The following is a 23,245-nucleotide window of genomic DNA, read 5'->3' as shown; positions in this document are numbered from 1 at the left end:
CCTACTATTATTACCCTGTTATTTTTACACCTCTCTGAGATTTGCTGACGTATCTGCTCCTCTATCTCTCCCTGACTGTTTCGGGACCTGTAGTACACTCCCAGCCAAGTGATTGCCCCCTTTTTGTTTTTAAGTTCTACCCATACGGCCTCATTTGAAGAACCTTCTAAGATATCATACCTCCTTACTGCAGTAATTGACTCCTTGATTAACAGTGCAATGCCACCTCCTTTTTTACCCCCTCCCCTGTCATGCCTGAAGATTCTGTACCCTGGAAGATTGAATTGCCAGTCCTGCCCCTCCCTCAACCATGTCTCTGTGATAGCAATAATAGCATAATGCCATGTGCTAATCATCGCCCTCAATGCATCTGTCTTACTAGTAAGACTCCTTGCATTAAAATAGATGCAATCCAGACTTACATTTTTCACTTGTGCCTTAACAGGTCTGTATTTGCTCTGCCTTCCAGACTGACTCATTTTCTCTTCTATATTTGACTGCATCACCCCCCACTGTACCTCCACTCTGTATCCCATCCCCCTGCCAAATTGGTTTAAACCCCTCCCAACAGCACTAGCAAACCTCCCAGCAAGGATGTTGGTCCCGTTCCGGTTCAGGTGCAACCCGTCCAACATGTGCAGGTCCAACCTTCACCAGAAACAGACCCAGTGATCCAGGAAACTAAAGCCTTCCCTCCTGCACCACCACCTCAGCTTTCATCTGCTCTATCCTCCTATTCCTATACTCACTAGCACGAGGCACTGGGAGTAAGCATCACTCGGAGGACTCAATGGCACATGCAAAGCCACGCATGACCTCAGGCATCTCCAACATATTTTCCACATGGCTTTGCAGCACATTCAGCCGACTTCTTGTTGCAACAAACAGAGGATCATCATGAGCGTGGGGCTGAGCAGGGACCTGGTCCCCAGCAGCCCTCCAATTGTCAGTGGAACCGGCTGGCACATGCTCCCTCAGCTGCTGGGATGTGTCTGTGTCGTTCACACCAGTTTGTGACCCAGATTCTAATCTTAACCTCCTGTGTACCGTATGGATGTATCTACACTGGTGGAGGTGGAAGAGGCAGTGGAGGTGCGCCCTCTGGGGCATTGGCTTCTTCCTTCCCAGAGGCAGAATCTTGGGCCTTACTGCATTCAGTCACTCAAGTGCGGGCACCTGCAGTAGAGACACAGACACATTAAGCATCAGCTGAATGTGACATCACACTTTCCTTTGCTGTGCACATATGGCTGCAAGATTGAAAATGACACTTCATCCTTATGCTCCTGCCTCACCATCTGTGACGGCTCTGCCTCCCTCCTTTCTCTATTTCTGCAGCCTCCTCTTCACCTGCTGTCAGGACCCAATGTCTGGGACACCTCCACCTGTCTTTTTCCGCTCCTACTGATTGTGGGTGCATTTATCCTGCAGGAGACAGTGCAGATTTCATGACCTGTCAAAAGATGAATCATACCCATTGTATACATGCATTGACATTACTCATTCCAGACTGACTTTCACATGACGCATCCAACCACATATCAAACACTTTCCGCACTATCATTTATTTGGTGTATGGCACCAAGGCTGCTCACGCATTCCATTGCATGCCTTGTTTGCCCTCTGTATTAAACACAATCAGGGAGAAAAGCTTCAGCAAGACCACTTAGCATCACCGATCTGAGCAAGTCATTGATACGGTTTTGACACTGAACCCGGGTTCGTCGCATAACCCATGGTTTGATACCTCCTCTGCTACCTCCATCCAGGCTGCCTGGATCAGGCAGGAGAGTCTTTTGAGTCAATTTGCAGGGAAGAGGATCTCCTGCCTTTCCCTGATGGTCTGGAGGAGAACCTGTAGGGAGGCATCACTGAAATGTAAGACAGGATGCTGTCTGCTGGCTGACATATTTGTAGCTCTTGCTGTAGTCAATAAAAGGGGGGAGTTGGTGCTGGGGTTGAAAAATTAACAAAAGAAAAAGAGTTAAAACTAAGTAAATGATTTAATTGTAAATCTGCAGACACTTGCATACCACTAACACTGCTGATCCTTGAGGCTTGGAATGCAGAATGATGTATAGCCGTGGCATTCATGGTGCTTGACCGAGTGACGCAGGTTCCACCAATGAAAGTCTGTCCCCGCTGCATGATCGCACATGTTTTTGTGTCCGTCGCTGCGCTGTTGATTTGCATGTAAGAATTTGCATGCAAAACAGGAAAAATGGCAGAAGCAGAAGTTCCGCCAACTTCTGGTCGAGTCATCAGAAATGCCGTGGGACACATAAAATCCCGGCCAGAGACACACACACACACTCGGACAGACTTGGGGTTGCGGGGGGGAGGTGGGGTGGAGATATTGCACCAAGGACTGAGCTCTTGAAAAATCCTGACTATCTTTGGAGAATGAAACCACTGCCTCACTCGCGATAACACCTGCATGACTTCTTTGGTTGCTACGCAGAACCTATAGATCATTGGAACACTCTGGTAGACATAAAGTATATCAGTTATTGACATAAAGATAAAGGTACACATATGCAGGTACAGAATTTCAGACCAGCATGAGAAATAAAAAAGTTGAAGATACAGAAGTGGGGATAACAGCTAAAGTGTCCTGTAGATTGAACATTTAGAACACTGTACAAGAGGGAGAATGACCTTTTTCATCCTTCACTTTTTCTTGTGCCTTTATGATCATGGTGGAAAGATTAGCCTGCATTCCTAGACAAGGATAAGCAGTAATCTGGCTCACTGGAGCAGAAGGTGCAGCTCAAGAAAACAGCTGAGGAAGGTGGGGAAGAGACCACATGGGACTCAGAAATCACCATGGGGGAGGGAGCTGGGTGGAGAAATGAAAGTTGAGAATTAAGGCAGACTCTGTCATCTAGTAGCTAAAGGGACAGGTTCCCAGTACTGCAGGATGCAGTTGATTCAGCAGCAAGTCTGGCTCATTAATGGAACATGTAGGGGTAAAGCACATTAGGAATCTGTCTTTTCCACTGTACTGCAGCACCCACTACAAAGAAACTTTTGATTCAAAACATGCAGTTTGATTCTTACCTTCTGGAAACCATCAACATCCCATCATCCAGTAAATAATTGATTACATTTTGCAGCAATGGAAGAATAATACTCCTGATGGTGTCTATTTTTACTAGATGAGAACAATTATGCACAGACCTGTAATACAGTTTCACCTCTTAGTGAGATTGAAACAGGAATGTGTTTTCTGCTGGGATCAGTTCCAGTAGAAATAGATGGTTATTGTTGAAGAATGTTAAACTAGATTTTTGTTAGACCGATAATAACTGATCTTTCACATTTGTTAACAGCTGTGCTTTGAGTAATCTGAAAAAGGTCTCTCTGGAACTGGGTGGGAAATCTCCACTCCTCATCTTCAATGACTGTGACCTTGACAAGGCTGTGAGAATGGTGAGTGCTGCCTGAGATATCCCAATCCCTTCAACTTTGCTGTCTTCTGAATCTTTCAGAGAAGAAGAACTGATCCCAGTTCTTGTTCACCAAATACAACAATTCCCTTCAGTGTAATGTAATCCTAATTTTTCCTCCCCTTCAGGGTATGGGAGCAGTATATTTCAATAAGGGAGAGAACTGCATTGCTGCTGGCCGTTTGTTTGTTGAAGAGTCTGTCCATGATGAATTTGTTCGGCGAGTGGTAAGTTATGAAACCCTTTTATCTTTAGTGTTCCACAGAGAAAACAGTGTGTGATGTTCCTTTATTGTACTTCCCATCCTATTATACAGGTTGAGGAGATTAAGAAGATGAAAATTGGTGATCCTTTGGACAGGTCAACAGATCATGGACCACAAAACCATAAAGCTCATCTAGAAAAGCTGCTTGAATATTGTGAAATTGGAGTGAAGGAAGGAGCAACACTAGTATATGGGGGGAAAGCCATCTCACGACCTGGTATGAAGTCCTTCACTTTATGGAAATGGATTGAAAGAGCAAGTGGCAAATTTTTTTGTGATTTAATTGAAGTGTTTAGTGCTTTCATTTTCACACAAGTTAAATCAAAGGCAGGAACAGAAGCTGGAGGACTATTAGCAGATAGAATGCAACACAACAAAGGATGTGCATTCCCACAGGAACAGAAGGAGCCCATTTAGCCCCTCAAGCCTGTTCCACCATTCAGTGAGATCAAGGCTGATCTGCCACCTAACTATCTCCCCACATTTTCCCCATAATCCCTTAATACCTTTGGCTAACAAATCTATCACTCAGTTTTTAAAATTAACAATTGATATATCATCAGTTACCATTTGTGGCAGAGAGTTCCAAACTTTTACCACCCTTTGCATGAAGTGTTTCCCAATTTTACTCCTGAAGGGTCTGACTCTGATTTTTACATTATGACCCCTAGTCATGGACTTTCCAACTAGCAAACAGTTTCTCTCTATCCTTTTCTGTTCCCGTTATGATCAAAGCGCCCCTTAACCGTCTAAATTCCAGGGAATGCAACCCTAGTTTGTTTAATCTTTCCTCGTATGTTGTGAAGAGGACATGAGGAAGTTGTAGACCGATATAGGTAGGTTGAGTGAGTGGGCAAAAGTCTGGCAGATGGAGTATAATATGGGAAAATGTGAAGTTGTTCACTTTGGCGGGAAGAATAAAAAAGCAGAGCATTACTTAAACGGAGAACGACTGCAGAATTCCAAGGTGTCAAGGGATCCAGGTGTTCTAGTACAAGAGTCACAAAAAGTTAGTATACAAGTACAGCAAATAATAAAGAAGGCTAATGGAATGCTATCCTTTATTATGAGAGGAATTGAAAATAAAAAGGATGTTATGCTTCAGTTATACAGGGCATTGGTGAGACCACATCTCGAATACTGTGTGCAGCTTAGATCTCCTTATTTAAGGAAGGATGTGAAAGAGTTGGAGACGCTTCAGAAGAGGTTTACTAGATTGATACCTGGAATGAGAGGGTTGTCTTTTGAGGAAAGGTTGGACAGACTGGGCTTGTTTTCACTGGAGTTTAGAAGATTGAGGGGAGACTTGATTAAAGTATAAAACATCCTGAACAGTCTTGACAAGGTGAATGTGGAAAGGATGTTTCCTCTTGTGGGGGAGTTCAGAACGAGGGGACACAGATTTAAAATCAGGGGTCACCCTTTTAGGACAGAGATGAGGAGAAATATTTTCTGAGGGTTGTGTGACTTTGGAATTCTCTGCTTCAGAAGGTGGTGGAGGCGGGCTTGTTAAATAATTTTCAGGTGGGGTAGATTGATTCCATTGCCTAACAAGAATCTAAGTTTATCGGAGTAGATGGGAGTGTGGAATTTGAGACACAAACAGATCAGCCATGATCTTATTGAATGGCTTACTTCTGCTCCTAATTCATGTCTGTATGTAGCTTAACCCTTGGAATACAGGTATTGTTCTAGTTTCTTTTTTTTCTTTCTTTTGGGCCTCCTTATCTCGAGAGACAATGGATACGCGCCTGGAGGTGGTCAGTGGTTTGTGAAGCAGCGCCTGGAGTGGCTATAAAGGCCAATTCTGGAGTGACAGGCTCTTCCACAGGTGCTGCAGAGAAATTTGTTTGTTGGGGCTGTTGCACAGTTGGCTCTCCCCTTGCGCCTCTGTCTTTTTTCCTGCCAACTACTAAGTCTCTTCGACTCGCCACAATTTAGCCCTGTCTTTATGGCTGCCCGCCAGCTCTGGCGAATGCTGGCAACTGACTCCCACGACTTGTGATCAATGTCACACGATTTCATGTCGCGTTTGCAGACGTCTTTATAACGGAGACATGGACGGCCGGTGGGTCTGATACCAGTGGCGAGCTCGCTGTACAATGTGTCTTTGGGGATCCTGCCATCTTCCATGCGGCTCACATGGCCAAGCCATCTCAAGCGCCGCTGACTCAGTAGTGTGTATAAGCTGGGGATGTTGGCCGCTTCAAGGACTTCTGTGTTGGAGATATAGTCCTGCCACCTGATGCCAAGTATTCTCCGAAGGCAGCGAAGATGGAATGAATTGAGACGTCGCTCTTGGCTGGCATACGTTGTCCAGGCCTCGCTGCCGTAGAGCAAGGTACTGAGGACACAGGCCTGATACACTCGGACTTTTGTGTTCCGTGTCAGTGCGCCATTTTCCCACACTCTCTTGGCCAGTCTGAACATAGCAGTGGAAGCCTTACCCATGCGCTTGTTGATTTCTGCATCTAGAGACAGGTTACTGGTGATAGTTGAGCCTAGGTAGGTGAACTCTTGAACCACTTCCAGAGCGTGGTCGCCAATATTGATGGATGGAGCATTTCTGACATCCTGCCCCATGATGTTCGTTTTCTTGAGGCTGATGGTTAGGCCAAATTCATTGCAGGCAGACGCAAACCTGTCGATGAGACTCTGCAGGCATTCTTCAGTGTGAGATGTTAAAGCAGCATCGTCAGCAAAGAGGAGTTCTCTGATGAGGACTTTCCGTACTTTGGACTTCGCTCTTAGACGGGCAAGGTTGAACAACCTGCCCCCTGATCTTGTGTGGAGGAAAATTCCTTCTTCAGAGGATTTGAACGCATGTGAAAGCAGCAGGGAGAAGAAAATCCCAAAAAGTGTGGGTGCGAGAACACAGCCCTGTTTCACACCACTCAGGATAGGAAAGGGCTCTGATGAGGAGCCACCATGTTGAATTGTGCCTTTCATATTGTCATGGAATGAGGTGATGATACTTAGTAGCTTTGGTGGACATCCGATCTTTTCTAGTAGTCTGAAGAGACCACGTCTGCTGACGAGGTCAAAGGCTTTGGTGAGATCAATGAAAGCAATGTAGAGGGGCATCTGTTGTTCACGGCATTTCTCCTGTATCTGACGAAGGGAGAACAGCATGTCAATAGTCGATCTCTCTGCACGAAAGCCACACTGTGCCTCAGGGTAGACGCGCTCGGCCAGCTTCTGGAGCCTGTTCAGAGCGACTCGAGCAAAGACTTTCCCCACTATGCTGAGCAGGGAGATTCCACGGTAGTTGTTGCAGTCACCGCGGTCACCTTTGTTTTTATAGAGGGTGATGATGTTGGCATCGCGCATGTCCTGGGGTACTGCTCCCTCGTCCCAGCACAGGCATAGCAGTTCATGTAGTGCTGAGAGTATAGCAGGCTTGGCACTCTTGATTATTTCAGGGGTAATGCTGTCCTTCCCAGGGGCTTTTCCGCTGGCTAGGGAATCTACATCTAAATCTACAGTATTCTCTCCACAGCTTCCTCAGGCGCAGTCTAACTAGGACTTTGTATAGCTGAAGCATGACTTCTACCACCGCTCCCCCCGCTGGCCCCCTTGATTCTAATCCTCTAGCTTTAAAGGCCAACATTGCATTAACCTTTTGCTTATTTTCTGTACCTGTTCACAACATTTTAATGATCTGTGTACCTGGCCCCCCCATTATTTCTAGCTTTACCATTTAGAAAGTACCCTGGTCAATCCTACATTGTAATCCATTTGCCAAAGTTTTGTCTATTCACAAATATCAATATCTTTGTAATTTGCATTCCTCTATAGTGCTTACAATACCACCTGTCCCTGTGCTATCAACTAATTTGGATATGTGGCTTTCTATCCCAAAGTCATGAATAAATACAGCGAATAGTTCAGGCCTCACAAATCCTTGTGGGACAGCACCTGTCACATCCTGTTAATTAGAGTATCTGCCCATTATCCCTACTCACTGTCTCCTTGAACTCAGCCAGTTTCCTAAACAGATCAATAATTTGCCTTCAATCCATGAGCTTTAACTTTAGCTAACAGTTTCTTGCCAAATGCCTTCCGAAAGTCCATATCAATATACCTCTTCAAAAAATTCAATCAATTTGTCAGGTATGACCTACCTTTTACAAATCTATGCTGGCTCTCACCTGAAAATTTAAGGTGTTCAGTCACCCTATCCTTAATTATAGACACTAATATAATTTCCCAAGAACAGATAAGACTAACTGGTCTATAATTCCCTGATTTCATCCTCTAACCTTTCTTGAATTGTGCAGTAACATGGGAAGGACAGCATTACCCCTGAAATAATCAAGAGTGCCAAGCCTGCTATACTCTCAGCACTACATGAACTGCTATGCCTGTGCTGGGACGAGGGAGCAGTACCCCAGGACATGCGCGATGCCAACATCATCACCCTCTATAAAAACAAAGGTGACCGCGGTGACTGCAACAACTACCGTGGAATCTCCCTGCTCAGCATAGTGGGGAAAGTCTTTGCTCGAGTCGCTCTGAACAGGCTCCAGAAGCTGGCCGAGCGCGTCTACCCTGAGGCACAGTGTGGCTTTCGTGCAGAGAGATCGACTATTGACATGCTGTTCTCCCTTCGTCAGATACAGGAGAAATGCCGTGAACAACAGATGCCCCTCTACATTGCTTTCATTGATCTCACCAAAGCCTTTGACCTCGTCAGCAGACGTGGTCTCTTCAGACTACTAGAAAAGATCGGATGTCCACCAAAGCTACTAAGTATCATCACCTCATTCCATGACAATATGAAAGGCACAATTCAACATGGTGGCTCCTCATCAGAGCCCTTTCCTATCCTGAGTGGTGTGAAACAGGGCTGTGTTCTCGCACCCACACTTTTTGGGATTTTCTTCTCCCTGCTGCTTTCACATGCGTTCAAATCCTCTGAAGAAGGAATTTTCCTCCACACAAGATCAGGGGACAGGTTGTTCAACCTTGCCCGTCTAAGAGCGAAGTCCAAAGTACGGAAAGTCCTCATCAGAGAACTCCTCTTTGCTGACGATGCTGCTTTAACATCTCACACTGAAGAATGCCTGCAGAGTCTCATCGACAGGTTTGCGTCTGCCTGCAATGAATTTGGCCTAACCATCAGCCTCAAGAAAACGAACATCATGGGGCAGGATGTCAGAAATGCTCCATCCATCAATATTGGCGACCACGCTCTGGAAGTGGTTCAAGAGTTCACCTACCTAGGCTCAACTATCACCAGTAACCTGTCTCTAGATGCAGAAATCAACAAGCGCATGGGTAAGGCTTCCACTGCTATGTCCAGACTGGCCAAGAGAGTGTGGGAAAATGGCGCACTGACACGGAACACAAAAGTCCGAGTGTATCAGGCCTGTGTCCTCAGTACCTTGCTCTACGGCAGCGAGGCCTGGACAACGTATGCCAGCCAAGAGCGACGTCTCAATTCATTCCATCTTCGCTGCCTTCGGAGAATACTTGGCATCAGGTGGCAGGACTATATCTCCAACACAGAAGTCCTTGAAGCGGCCAACACCCCCAGCTTATACACACTACTGAGTCAGCGGCGCTTGAGATGGCTTGGCCATGTGAGCCGCATGGAAGATGGCAGGATCCCCAAAGACACATTGTACAGCGAGCTCGCCACTGGTATCAGACCCACCGGCCGTCCATGTCTCCGTTATAAAGACGTCTGCAAACGCGACATGAAATCGTGTGACATTGATCACAAGTCGTGGGAGTCAGTTGCCAGCATTCGCCAGAGCTGGCGGGCAGCCATAAAGACAGGGCTAAATTGTGGCGAGTCGAAGAGACTTAGTAGTTGGCAGGAAAAAAGACAGAGGCGCAAGGGGAGAGCCAACTGTGCAACAGCCCCAACAAACAAATTTCTCTGCAGCACCTGTGGAAGAGCCTGTCACTCCAGAATTGGCCTTTATAGCCACTCCAGGCGCTGCTTCACAAACCACTGACCACCTCCAGGCGCGTATCCATTGTCTCTCGAGATAAGGAGGCCCAAAAGAATTCCCTGATTTCATCCTCTAACCTTTCTTGAATTGTGCAGTAACATGCACAAGCTTCCAATCTAAAGGAATGGTTTCTGAATCAAGATAATCTTCCAAAGTTCTCATTAGGACATCTGCAGTGTTCTCAACAACTACTTTTAAAATCCTGGGATAGAAACCACCTGGTACTGGGGTTTGTCACGTTAGTGCCATTAATTTCTCCTTTGCTGTTATCTTGTTTAGGTTATTTTGGTGACTCCTTGTCCTTGATTCAATAATAGTTTCGTTGGAATGTCTGCCATCCTAACTTCTTCCTCTACTGTAAATAGAGATATAAAATTATTCAGCATGTCCACTTTATCAGTGACATCACATCAGTTTTCTAGGGATACACGTTACTTCTGATCACCCTCTTTTTCCTCAGGTAATTTGTAAAGTTTGTTGATTTTGTTATCCCATGTACTATCTAAAGTTCAGTGTACTATTTCAAAGTTTTTAAATACTCTTTTATAGCTCTCAATCTGCTTTGTCACCCTTTCTTCTTTCCCTTTCATGAGTGTGGGGTATTTTGTATGCTTTTTCTCAGTTTCATGTCACTTATGTCTTCAGTTGTCTATGGCTTTTTTGGCAGGTATAGGCTCTTTAGGTGTATAAAGTGGTTCTGTATCATGTTAATTCATTTTTGAAAACCTCACTGATCTCAATTTTACACTAACAAATTTTTCCAGTTTACTGTGAATAATGCCTCATTCCATTGAAGTCAGCCTTAACTAAATCTAGAATCTTAGTACAAAAGCAAAATACTCCAGATGATAGTAATACACAAATCTAGCAGCATCTGGAGAGAGAAACAGTTAGCCATCTACAATCTTAGTAGCTATTTTATGTTTTTTCCTTTGAAATAGTACACTGAACTTTATCTGATCATTAATTAGTGCTCACGCACCATTAGACTCCTGACTAATTCTAGCTCATTATTAAATCTAAAAGGCATCTTCCTTGTTGGCTCTAGGAAATGGATAGTTTTCAGAAAATATCCTGGATAGGTAAAAAAAAAAATTACTACCATGCTAATTTGTTTATCCCAATCTATAAACAAGTTAAAATCTCCCATTAACACCACTTACTGCCTTTGTTATATGCTTGTTTAGTCTCAGCATTCATTCAAGCTGGCGTTTTGAGCTACTATCAGGGGGCCTATGCACAACTCAGTCTTACATACTCTCATTCTTTCCATGAAGCCAGCAGGTGAAAGATTAAATATGAATGGTGGTGGGTGCTATTGAGGACTCATGAGAGCAGCATGTAACTAGGCTTGGTGTAAAATGAACAGAGTGGGCTACTGATTCCAGAGGCAGTTTATTCATAAGGACAAAGGACATAGGATACAGAAAACAAAGTTAACAGAAATGAACAAGTTAATGTGAAAATTGATTTGATGAAACTACATTAATTTCTTCCACTTTGAAATTAAAATCCAAATTTTGGCAAATTGCGTCAATGTGCAGTTAGTAGATTGAAGACTCTGTACAAGAATCCAAATGAATCCTTGCCACTATCTTAATCCAAAAATCAATGAGTTCAGGTTTCACTGAGTAGACAAGTAAGAAGGAACAGGATGGGTTGAGGCATTGAGTCTCATCACCTGGGGAAAGGTGATGAGTTCAGTTATAATCTATATTGTGTAGCCATGAAAGTCTCCTGGGTTGTCAGCCTTGGTTCAGTGGTACTCACTCATTTCTAATTGAGATTTTTGTTCTAGGTTTCTTCATGGAGCCAACAGTGTTCACTGATGTGGAAGATGACATGTTCATTGCCAAAGAGGAATCTTTTGGACCAGTGATGGTCATTTCAAAATTCAAAGATGGGTGAGTTAGATGCGGAAATGCAGCTACTGACCAGCTGCAAGAGTAGAAAGAGGTTATAACGTCAGTCATAATGACACAGAAGGCAGCCATTCAGCCTTTCAAGTTCATGCTAGCTGTCTGGAGAGCTATCAAATCAAACACATTCCCTGCTCTATCCTTGTAGCCTTCCAGTGTCCATCCAATTTCCTTTTGAAATGATTCATGTCTGCTTCCACCACCCTCATAGGCAGAGTGTTTGATGTCATTAGCACTCAAAAAGTTCTGCACATTCCCCCTCTATCTCTTACCCAAAACCTTAAATCTGTGTCCTAGTCCTTGTAGGATCAGCTACCAACAGCTTTTCTTGGTCTACCTTATCCAAATCTGCCAGAATCTTGTAAATCTCCATCAAATCTCCTTTGCTCTGAGGAGAGCAACCCCAGCTTCTCCAACCTAGCCTTGCAGCTAAAATCTTCATCCCTGGAACCATTCTGGTACATCATCTCTACACCCTCAAAAGATCCCTCATCTTTCTAAAGTGTGGTGACCAGAACTAGACAAAAGGTTCTGGATTGGCTAGAGCTTTATAAAAAGGTTCAGCATTAATTCCCTGCTTTTGTACTCAATACCTCAGTGAACCCAAGATGCCATATATGCTTTGCTAACTACTCTATGCCCTGCCACCTTCACAGATCTATACACATGAACCCTCAGGTCCCTCTGTCCCTATGCACTTTAGAATTGTGCCATTTAGTCTACATTGTCTCAACTCACTTCTTATTACATGCCACTTGTGAGCTTATGTCCTGTTAGTTGATTGGTACCATCCTCACTGTTTGCCATAACTTCAAGTTTGGCATCAAATTGACATTTTTCTTTCCTCCACTATCAGTCATTTATTTGTATAAAAGGCAGTGATCCTGGTACTGAACCAGGAGGACCACCACTGCCTACCATCCTCAAGACTGAAAAAACATTTACCACAACTTGCTGTTTTCTGTCCTTAAACCAACTTTTTAATCCAAGGTATACTTTGATCCACTCTGATCCACACGGCTCAATTTTTGTTAACCAGACTTTTGTGGTACTTTGTCAAATATTTTCTCAAAATCCATAGACAACATCCACTGCCTTCCCTTCACAAACCTTCTGTTACTTCAAAAAAAATTAGATTAGTTAAGCACAATCTGCTTTTTACAAGTCTATGCTGGCTCTCAATTCAAATCTCTCCAAGTGCCTGTTTTTTTCCCTCTATTGTTTTTAAAACCTTACCCATCACTGAAGTTAAATTGACTGGCTTGTAATTGAGGACTATCCTTACATGGTTTCTTGAATAATGGTGTTGCTTTTGTCACTCCAATCCTCTGGAACCTCCCCTTTATCTAGGGGAGATTGGAAGATTATGGCAAGCCCTTCAGCTATTTTCACCCCCACTTCCTTTAGCAATCTGCTGCAAGCCATCTGGACCAGGTGACTTATCCACACCAAGCATAACCAGCCTTTCCAGTACAGCCTGCCTACCAATTTTCACTTCATCCATTACCTTGACCATCTCCACTTCTGATATTTTGACAGGATCATCTCCCTTCATAAATGAAGGCTTTGTATCAGTATTTAAGTATTCTAGCCTTGTCCTATGCTTCGAAGCACACATCACCCTCTTTGTCTCTAAGAAGCCCCACCCAACCTCACATGCAGAGAGGATTTGTGTTCCTTTTATTTGACTGCCATTCTATTCTCATTGTCAGTTGTATTTTCCTCTTCACCTCAAATTATATTTGGCCTAGTTTTCACTTGGTTCTGCTGCCTCCGTCCCTTTCACTAGCCCACCTGGCCAGACTTCCAATTGTACTCCCCTGCTCTAGCCCTGAACTTGCATCTTGAATTTCTCTCCTATCCCTCATGCCCCCCGAGCTCATCACGAGATGCATCTCCTGCTCCTCAATCCTATTCCTACTAAACCACTGACCACCCAACTGCCCCTCATTAGTGGATATTGTAAATGGGTCTCTTCGAATGTTGTCCCTCTCCTTTAAAATTTGCCATCACCCCTCAAAAAAAAATCCTTGACACCACCACCCTTGCAAGCTACCATCCCATTTCCAACCTCCATTTCCCCTCAAGGACTTAAATGTGTTGTCACCACCCACCCCACCCCCAAAATATGTTCCCATCTTTTCTGGAACTCCATGTATGAATCCCTCCAATCAGATTTCCACCTCTGCCTCAGGTCTGAAACAGTTTTATCAAAAAAGTCACAAATGACATCTTGTGTGACTCTGACAAAGGTAAACTTTCCCTCCTTGTCTTTACCGGTCTGCAGCCTTTGACAGTTGACCACACCATCCTCCCCACTGTTGTCCAGCTGGGTGGGACTTCTCACTGGCGACATTCTGATCTCTAATCATAATCACAGAATTGTTTGTAATGGCTTCTCTTCCTGCTCCTGCATTGTTAGCTCTGGTGTCCCCCAAGGATCTATCCTTGGGCCTCCTATTTCTCATCTACATGCTGCCCCTTAATGACATCACCTGAAAGCAGAGTTAGTTTTCAAATGTATGCTGACAACACTCTACCTCAACCACTTCTCAGCTCCTCCACTGTTGCTGAATCATCAAATTGCTTATCTGATATCCAGTACTGGATAAGCAGAAATTTCCTCCACTTAAATATTGGGAAGACTGAAGCCATTATTTCAGTCCCAGCTCTAAACTGCATTTCCTGGCAACTGACTCCATCCCACTCCCTGGGAACAATGAGATTAAGCTACTCTGTTCACAACCTTGTTATATTTGACTTGGAGGTGAGCTTCCAATCTCATTTGTGCCATCGCTAATACCACCCATTTCCATCTCCAACATGGCCTGACTTCATCTCGTCTCAGCCCCTGCTGCTGAAATTTTCAAACCTTAGTTACCGCTAGACTTGACTATTCAACACTCCTGGCTGGTCTCCAACATTCTACTCCAAACCCAAGAGTCATCGAAATATTTGTTGCCAGTGTCTTACTTGCACCAGGTCTGTTCCCATCACCCCCGTGCTCACTGATCTACATTGGCTCCCAGTCAAGTAATATCTTGATTTTAAAATTTCTCATCCAGGTTTTCAAATCACTCCCTACCTCTGAACTCCAAGACCCACAGCCCTCCAAGATATCAGTGCTCCTCTACTTCTGACCTCTTGTACAGCCCTATTTTAATTGCTCCACCATTGGTAGCAATGCCTTCAGTTGCCTAGGCCCCAAACTCAGGAATACCCTCCCTATATCTCTGCCTGTCCACCTCACTGTCCTCCTTTAAGGCACTCCTCAAAGCCTACATCTTTGACTAAGGTTTGTCTCAACTGACCTAATGCTGCTTTTGTGGCTTAGTGTCATACATTGTTTCAAAATGCTCCAGTAACACACCTTGGGACTTACTACATTAAAGGTAGTATACAAGTACAAGTAGTTAAAGATACCAGTCATACATCATACACCCTTTTTGTTTATCATACTTATGTCCCTCATCATCTAAGGAGCCCATATAAACATCCACATTCCCCTAATCAACCGTCTGTTACTTGAAAAAAATTCAATTAAATTGGTCAAGCATGATCTGCTTTTTACAAATCAGTGCTGGCTCTCCTCAAGAATCTGAAGCCCTCCCTCCTACACCATGCCTGAAACCACCCTATTTTTACTCTCTAGCTCATGGCAGAGTGTAATTCAGAGATTACTACCTTGGAGGTCCTTTTTAAACTTCCTCCCCAGCTCCTGAAATTCTGATTTTAGGACCTCTACTTGTAGTCACTGTCATTGGTACCAACGTGTATCAACTTCTGGCTCACTCCCTTCCCCTTGCAGAATATTCTACACCCTCTCAATGAGGTCCTTTACCCCACACTACCCCAACACCATGCAGGACTCACAATAACAGTTACAGAAATGCCTATCTGTTCCCCTGACTATAGAATCTCCTATAAGGAGTGCATTTCTACTCTGCTGTTCCCTCCTATGCAGTCCCTTGCCCATTGGTGCCATGGTCTGGCCTGCATTTCTTCAGGGGGTCATCTATCTCCAATGCAGAGTACCAGTTTGAAAGTGGCGCACACCCCAAAGACTCCTTCACTTGCTGCCTCTTCCAGACAGCCACCCATCTCCTATCCTGAACTCACTGCCTGTGGGGTGACCATCTCCTAAAACATATCCAGGAAACAAACTCCTTGATGCTCCATAGTGACTCCAGCTTTGGAATCCTGAGCTCAAGCAACTGGAGACACTTCCTTCATACAGTTCTCCAAGACACAAGTATCCTGGAATTCCCACCTGGTGCAGGAATTGTAAGCAAAAGGTCTCAGCTGCTAATCCATAATTTAAGAAAAATATATCCTTTCCCTCATTTATAATCTAGTTGGTACCTTGTATAAACTGTCAATTTTAACTAATCACCACTAGATCAACTGTGTTAATATTATTTCACTTACTACTATACTTGTTATTTGGATCTAAGCCAAAAGGTGAAGAACAAAGCTAGACACAGAACCTTTTCTTGATAATCAGCTTAGTCACAGAATCTAGCATTACCTAGCTCTGTCTCCTACTCTCCCCTGTGTCCTTAATTAAACAATGCCCTTCACCTGTGTATCTTTTACAACATAATTAACCTACCATTAACAATTCCTACTTGAATTCTATTAATTAATCTAAACTGTAAATTTAATGCAGTACTTTATAGTTTCCCAGTCCTAGTTTAAACGACTACCCTAGATCAGAGAGGGAATAAAACCTTAAACTCACCAACCAACCACCTACCTGTTATCCTCTGACATCACTCCTTGCTTTTCCTGGAAAATTCTGTACACGGTCCACTCTTTCCCTGCTCTGATTTATCAGCCGCCGCTGCTGCTGCTACTGCCAGGTCTCGCTGTCTCCCGCTCCCTCACTCAGACTGCTCCGTGTGTTTTAATAGATCAGAATAGCACCTCTTCCCTCACTGTGCTGCATTCCCTGAGTTACGTACTCTCTCGCAACAGTTCTTTGTTGAGTTGGACTTGGTGCGTGAGCAAAAACCTCCTGTATTTAAACTAGCAGAAATTCCAAGACCTGAGTTAGCCCCTGCTGACCGGGTTACAATTTCTAACTAGCCACCCAATTGTCTAACTGTGCAGCTGCCACTAGCTTGTTTACCACTGACTAGGACTGAAAGAAACTACAAGTTAAGGTTAAAGTTAAATGCAAAACTTGACTAGATTTTAGAAAGAAAACAACCCTTAAAATTCCCTTACTCATCAAATTCCCTAAGTTGCCACAGCTGGTCACAAACCTGTACAGCCTCACAGCAGGTTGAGGACAGCACTGCCAGTGGTTGTCAAGGTGACTGCGGTCTTCAGTTTTTATGCCAGCAACCCTTTGAGGCTGGAGCAGGTGACTTGGCCCACATATCACAGTTCAGTGTCCATTTCTGCATTCAGGAGGTTATAGAGACCCTGTACGCCAGGAGAGAGGACTTCATTGTTTTCTCTCCAAGCAGAGGGAAGTAGGAGGAGTGGGAATGCATCTTACCAGGATAGTGTGTTCCCTGTGAAACCGCAAGGCTACAACTCACTCAATGAGCAGTTGGTTCGTGACTACACCCAACACATCATGTTGGTGAGCGCCTGCCAGAGGGTGGTTGCTCAGTGGCATAAGCTGTCTGCAGTACAAGTGGCTAGTGACTCCCTTCCATGACCCTACCACACGTGGCCTGCGCTCCTACAAAGAGAGCCATGCTGCAGTTTGGAATGTCGTGGAGCAGACCATTAGTGTCCTGAAGCAATGGTTCTACTGCCAGGACCGCTCAAGGGAGCCCTCCAGTACTCAGCAAAGCTTCCGAATGTCTCATGGTTTAAAAAAAAAATTCATTCATGGGATGTGGACGTCGCAGGCCAGGCCAGCATTTGTTGCCCATCCCTAATTGCCCTTGAACTGAGAGGCTTGCTAGGCTATTTCGAGGCATGTAAGAGTCAACCACATCGCTGTGGATCTGGAGTCACATGTAGGCCAGACCAGGTAAGGACAGCAGATTTCCTTCCCTAAAGGACATTAGTGAACCAGATGGGTTTTTACAACAATTGACAATGGTTTCATGGCCATCATTAGACTAGCTTTTTTAAATTCCAGATCTATTAATTGAATTCAAATTCCACCTTCTGCTGTGGTGGGATTCGAACCCATGTCCCCAGAGCAATACCTGGGTCTCTGGGTTACTAGTCCAATGATAATACCAGTCCGCCACCGCCTCCCCTGTTGATGATAGTCAGCTGCGTCCTTCACAACCTGGCCATCATGAGGGTTCAGCTCTTGCCAACAGGCCTTCACTGACCACCTTAGGAGGAGGAAGAGGAAAAAGGAGGGGGCACCTGGCAAATCCGTAATCCGAATGGGCTGTCTGTGAGTGTATCATCAGGCTTGGGTTCCCCTAAATAAATCCTAGATCCCCATTGCTCAACCCACTTTCCTCACCTTATCATCGCTCTGTTAAGGACCATCACAGCATCCTCTTAAGCCATAATCCTGAAATAAAAGACACCACGAAACAAGCATTCTGTACTTTTTCCAACAATATTTCTGATACTCCATACAATACTCAACTATTCACCCTTGTGCATTCCCTTAGTGCCCATCTTGTGGGTGCCTTTGCCTGACATGGTGCTCCTACACAGTGCTCCCCCAGTGACTGCAGCATGACTGGTGGAAGGCTGTAGAGGTGTGCAAAGGAAACCCGACGCGAGCCCGAATTCCGGACACGGAAGTCTGATCCCACCTGACCTGAACCTGACACATGTCGTCGGGACCCGTCGGGTCGGGTGGCAGGCCTTTACATCGTTACATGGGTAAAGGCCTGCTCCCAACTTGACCCCGACAGGATCCGACGGCATGTGTCCGGTTCGGGTCGGGCTTCCAGGTCCAGCATTCAGACTTGGGTCGGATTTCCTTTGCACATCTCTAGAGGGCTGCTGATTTTAAGTGGAGGAGACTGCAGGATGCCCTGGAGCAACTCTGGGTCTTGAGAGACTGGCTTCAGGCTGCAACACCTCGACATGGGCTGACTGGCTGACTTGTGAAGTGGCAGTGGTGGGAGTACAAATGCTGTCATCCTGAGGGAGGACAACAGGTTTATGCAGCACAGAACCACTGCCAATTCCTCAGGGTGGCACCTCAGCAATCCGAGTAATCTGCTGGAGCACAGATAGCTGGACTGCTGTGAGACCATGAAAGCCTCTTTGTTTACAGATATCTGCAGCAGATTACTCGGATTGCTGAGGTGCCACCCTGAGGGATTGGCAGCCATGGTGGTAGCAATCTGAGCTTGCATGGCAACAAGGAGAGATCTTATGACCTCAGTCTGAGCTTCCACTGCAGCATTCGGATGTTGTGTGGCTCCTGCTTGTGCTGCAATGGAAGCTGAGACATCAGCCATCAGATGCTGCATTATGGTTGGATCTGCAAGTGTTCTCATGGAGTTGACTGCCAGTTCCACACTGGAAAGGATGAACCACTAGCTCTAATTAGATCCTTGACAGTGATAGCAGTCTTAGTGGCAGGTCCACCATTGCATCAAGCATTTCTGTACTCATGCCGTTCAGCCTTCTCCTGTACACTGCACCATCAAAGTCTTTGTCTGAGTCTGCTGCAGCAGAACATGTCCGAGACCTCGCTCTCCGGTGAGCTGCTACACATGCTATCCTGTCCCTGTGGTCTGGCTGCAGCCCTCATGTGCCTGGAGACTCACCACGTGCAGATCCTGTCTTTATACTACCGTACTGGTAGTGTTCGTATCTGAGCTCGTGGCTGTGTGTTTCAGATAAAGTGACAATGTTTCTTCCTCCTTGGTCTGCTCTTAGATATAGCTCTTGGGTCTAAAGGGATCAAAGGGTATGGGGCGAAAGCGGGAACAGTCCACTGAGTTGGATGATCAGTCATGCTCATAATGATTGGCGGAGCAGGCTCAAAGGGCCGAATGGCCTACTCCTGCTCCTATTTTCTATGTTTCTTCCTCTGGACCTTCAGCCTCAGACACCACTGCCAGGCCAGGTGGCAGTACATAAATGCACAAGGGGTGTGTTGGGGTGAGGTAGATGGGATGGGGGGAAAGCAAGACGTGCATGGTTATACCATCTACAGCTTGGAGATGGTATCAGATTGCGGGATAAGGGCAAAATGGGATTGACAGGGTGTATTAGGCAGGAACATACTGTCATCCTTGATGGCTTCAGTGATTCCGCTGGCCATTCCATTATCCCCAGTACTGACTCTTCCATGGGGGTTAACACATTAGCCATACCTGTCTCTGCCATTTGCAGCTGCTGCCATTTAATGTGGGAAGTGTGTCCGTGAGTGTGTTATAATCTAGTTATGGTGATGTGCCTGTCATGCTGAATAGCTGGCAGTATGTGGAAGCTGTGAGATGTGGGTGTGAAGCTTGCAGCAGTGGTAAGTATGTGAAGCTGAGGTGGAACATGTGAATGTTAGGCATAAGTCTTGATTGCGAGAGACTGCTGATGGGTGAATGATGGGGGTGAACTGCACTTGAGCAGTGTGTGAGGTTGGTGGTGCAGTTACTGGGATATGGCATTTCAATATGCAGTCACTGACTTTGACCACTTGTGTGAGGTCATTGGACTTCTGGCACTGTCTCGAGCAGCTTGAGGCCAGATTCCTGGCCTTGACCTCAGTGACTATCTGCTTTCATTATCTTCGCTGTCTGTCTGGAAGGCCTCCTGGGCCCCTGTTTCCCCCTTTCAGCCACCTGCATTAAGGCCTCCAGCGCTGCATCTGACTAACTGAGAAGCCTGTGGCACCATTACTCTCGTTTCTTCCTTTTTGCAATGTGTTTTTCTGCCAGTTCAATGAGCTGCTGCAGCCAGAATGCATCTGCCCTTTAAGAGAGGTGGGCTGGCTTTAAGAAGCACAGGCTAGCTTTAATTGGTGCTAGACTCACATGAACTTGGAACCCCTGTTGAGTGTGTAGCCTCTCAGTACCACGTTTAATGCTGGGCTGCACTGCACTATCAGGGAAATGAGCAGTCAGCACAAAGTTTGCGTTCCACTTGCATTACTTTCAACGGGCTAAATAGAGTGACTCCATCACGGGTCTCAGCGGCGCATCTGGAAGCAGGCGCCGTCACCACCTGTGATGCGTGCAGCTGGCTGACTGTGATCACATGACGGGCGTCCACTTACCATAATGGAAGCACGGGGTCTGTCCAATCACGTGATGGGCAGGCTCCGAGGTGGTCATTGCAGCATCAAATGACTCTAACGCAGGTGCTGGTGCCGTATTTAAAGGCCTACCAGCCTTGCTTGTATTGCTGCCTTTCAGTGAGGCAGTGAAGCTGGATTACTGCTGGACATGGCTGAAGAGGTGTTGAAGCTCCTGGATACGCACCCCCAACACCCGTACAAGGACATACCACTGTTGGGATGGAGTGGGAACGACCTGCCCTTTAATATAAGACCGCAATTGTTGACAACGCGATCGATAGGTGGCGCTGTTTTGGCACATGCGCAAATACAGCATGTGCCACGAAAACGTCACAGCTTGCGACTGTAGCAGCTGCCAGGACTAAAGATGGCGCTGCTCAAAGAATCACAGAGATGAAACCTGACAAACACGTGGCAGAATACAATGGCCGGAGTGAGAGAGTGGAGCGGGCCGGGGAGAGCAGCGCGGGGGCCGGGGAGAGCAGCGCGGGGGCCGGGGAGAGCAGCGCGGGGAGACCAGCGGTAGCGGTGCCGGGGGGCGAGGTGGGGGGGAGGGAGAGGGAGAGGGAGAGGGAGGGGGGGAAAGAGGGAGAGGAGGGAGAAAGAGGGAGAGGAGGGAGAAAGAGGGAGGGGGGGGAGAAAGAGGGAGAGGGAGGGGGGGGAGAAAGAGGGAGAGGGAGAGGGGGGAGAAAGAGGGAAAGGGGGAGAAAGAGGGAGAGGGGAGAAAGAGGGAGGGAGAGGGAGGGGTAAGGAAGGGGGGAGGGAGAGAGCTGGGGGGAGAGGGAGGAAGGGGAGAGAGTGGGGGGGGGGGGGGAGCAGCGGAACGGAAGAGGAATGCCTTTTTCTGTGCATGCGCCATAAACACAACAGCAAAAGACTTACTGGCCAGTCCCTGGACCTGGTGACACCAAGGTCTTCGCACGCTCGCTCCCCGCGGCTCTCCACGGCCTCTCGCTTCCGGCCCTCTCCATTCAGCCGTTCCCTCCAGCTGCGGATGCCCAATCCAGTTGCTTTCTCCCCTACCCAGTTGCTTTCTCTACTTCGCCACAGTACTTCAGGCATTGCAACTGTTTGGTCTCTGCATTTTGCATGCCCGCTCTTCCCACCCCTCCCTCTACCCCCCTACCTTCACCCCTCCACCATAGTTGAATATCTGAAGTGCAGTTGCAAAGTCGGGGAAATAGCATGCAAAACAAAACCTCAACAATTCTGGGTTTAATTATTGAAAAGTTTTATTAAGTTCATTAAGTATCCGAGGAACTGCTGTGCATGGATACATGAGTGTTGTGTCCAGCATTCCCGTTAGACAGACAGGCCGAGTCTCTGCTATGCACAGCTAAAGAGATTGTTCCTGGAGAGCCTTGTGGTGAATGAACGCTTGGCTCTCTATTCCACTACTGTATTGTCCATGTGAAGAAGGCAAAGTCACAAGAGTCTGAGCTCAGTCTATTCTTGGTGAATGTTCCCCAAGCGCATCCCAATGTGCATTCCCAATTCATCCATAAATGCAATGTTCCTTTCCACATCGTGATGAGCTCCGCAGCATGATCTAGTTGCCTTCGTTGCTTGAATGCTGACCTTAAGTCTCAAGGATTGTTTTCTCGACGGCATGTTTTACATGAAAAGAAATAAAGCAAATCAGAGTCAGAGCTTGCCTCCCTCCATCCACTGAAATTACTGTTGTGCACACCTTTTTAAGTTCTGCAGTGAAGGCACCAATTGATAACGTCGCCAATGAAGCACTTATTACCCACCTCAGATGCAGGAATCAGCACATCCTTGCGTCCTCTCCCGCACTGCCTCCTTTGCTTGAATGCCGTCCTTAAGTGTTTTCTCAAGGGCACGTTTTACATGAAAGAAAATAAGGAAAGAACATCAGTGTCAGAGCTTCCCTCCCTCCAATGAAATTACTGTTGAGCATGCTTTGTGTTCTGCGGTAAAGGCATGTACTGATAACACCGCCAATGAATCACTTAGTACCCACCTCAGCTGTCGGAGGCAGGATGATGTTACTGCCCCTATCTCGTGATGGTTCAATGCTGCTCTCAGGGAAAACATGAATGATGTGAGGGTGCTGGAAAAGAAGCACATTTCTTTTGGGCTATGAACATAAAGCTGGCCATTTAGCCCAGCAGTTCCCTGCCAGTGGTTATGTTACTCGTGCGTCTTTCCATCCATTCCCATTTAATCCTGCCTACTACTATCACCAGTTGTGTTCACAGCAAGAGCATTCACATTTCTGCTACCACTGGACACGGCATGCTTGTTTCTTTTAGTGATCAGTCTCTTCTTGCTGAACGTTCCCCAAGTGCTTGACACCTTTGGACGCCCTCTCTGCTTGACAGGCAGCAACTGGCAATTGCGGAGTCTCACAAGGCTCTGCATGGTTGTTTCAACGTCGGATGGGGAAACAGGTGGCTGTGTGTCCATGAGCACTGCCCCGATGAGTGTAGGAGCAGGTA

At 46.0% G+C, this 23,245-nt stretch overlaps 1 protein-coding gene across 1 annotated transcript in view; it reads left to right on the top strand.

The window, feature by feature from the left end:
• The window catches only part of aldh1l2 (aldehyde dehydrogenase 1 family, member L2), a 146,803-nt gene that overhangs the window by 100,720 nt on the left and 22,838 nt on the right, over nucleotides 1-23,245 (top strand). The window contains exons 18-21 of the mRNA XM_068058744.1: nucleotides 3,333-3,432; nucleotides 3,578-3,676; nucleotides 3,766-3,931; nucleotides 11,476-11,581. Coding sequence (XP_067914845.1) covers nucleotides 3,333-3,432; nucleotides 3,578-3,676; nucleotides 3,766-3,931; nucleotides 11,476-11,581 — 471 coding nt within the window. The remainder of the gene's footprint in view (nucleotides 1-3,332; nucleotides 3,433-3,577; nucleotides 3,677-3,765; nucleotides 3,932-11,475; nucleotides 11,582-23,245) is intronic.

Source organism: Heterodontus francisci, chromosome 27 (assembly GCF_036365525.1).
Source record: "Heterodontus francisci isolate sHetFra1 chromosome 27, sHetFra1.hap1, whole genome shotgun sequence".
In the NCBI taxonomy this organism is placed as follows: domain Eukaryota; kingdom Metazoa; phylum Chordata; class Chondrichthyes; order Heterodontiformes; family Heterodontidae; genus Heterodontus; species Heterodontus francisci.
Note: the sequence above shows the minus strand (reverse complement) of the source record. Positions and strands in the feature narration are given on the sequence as shown.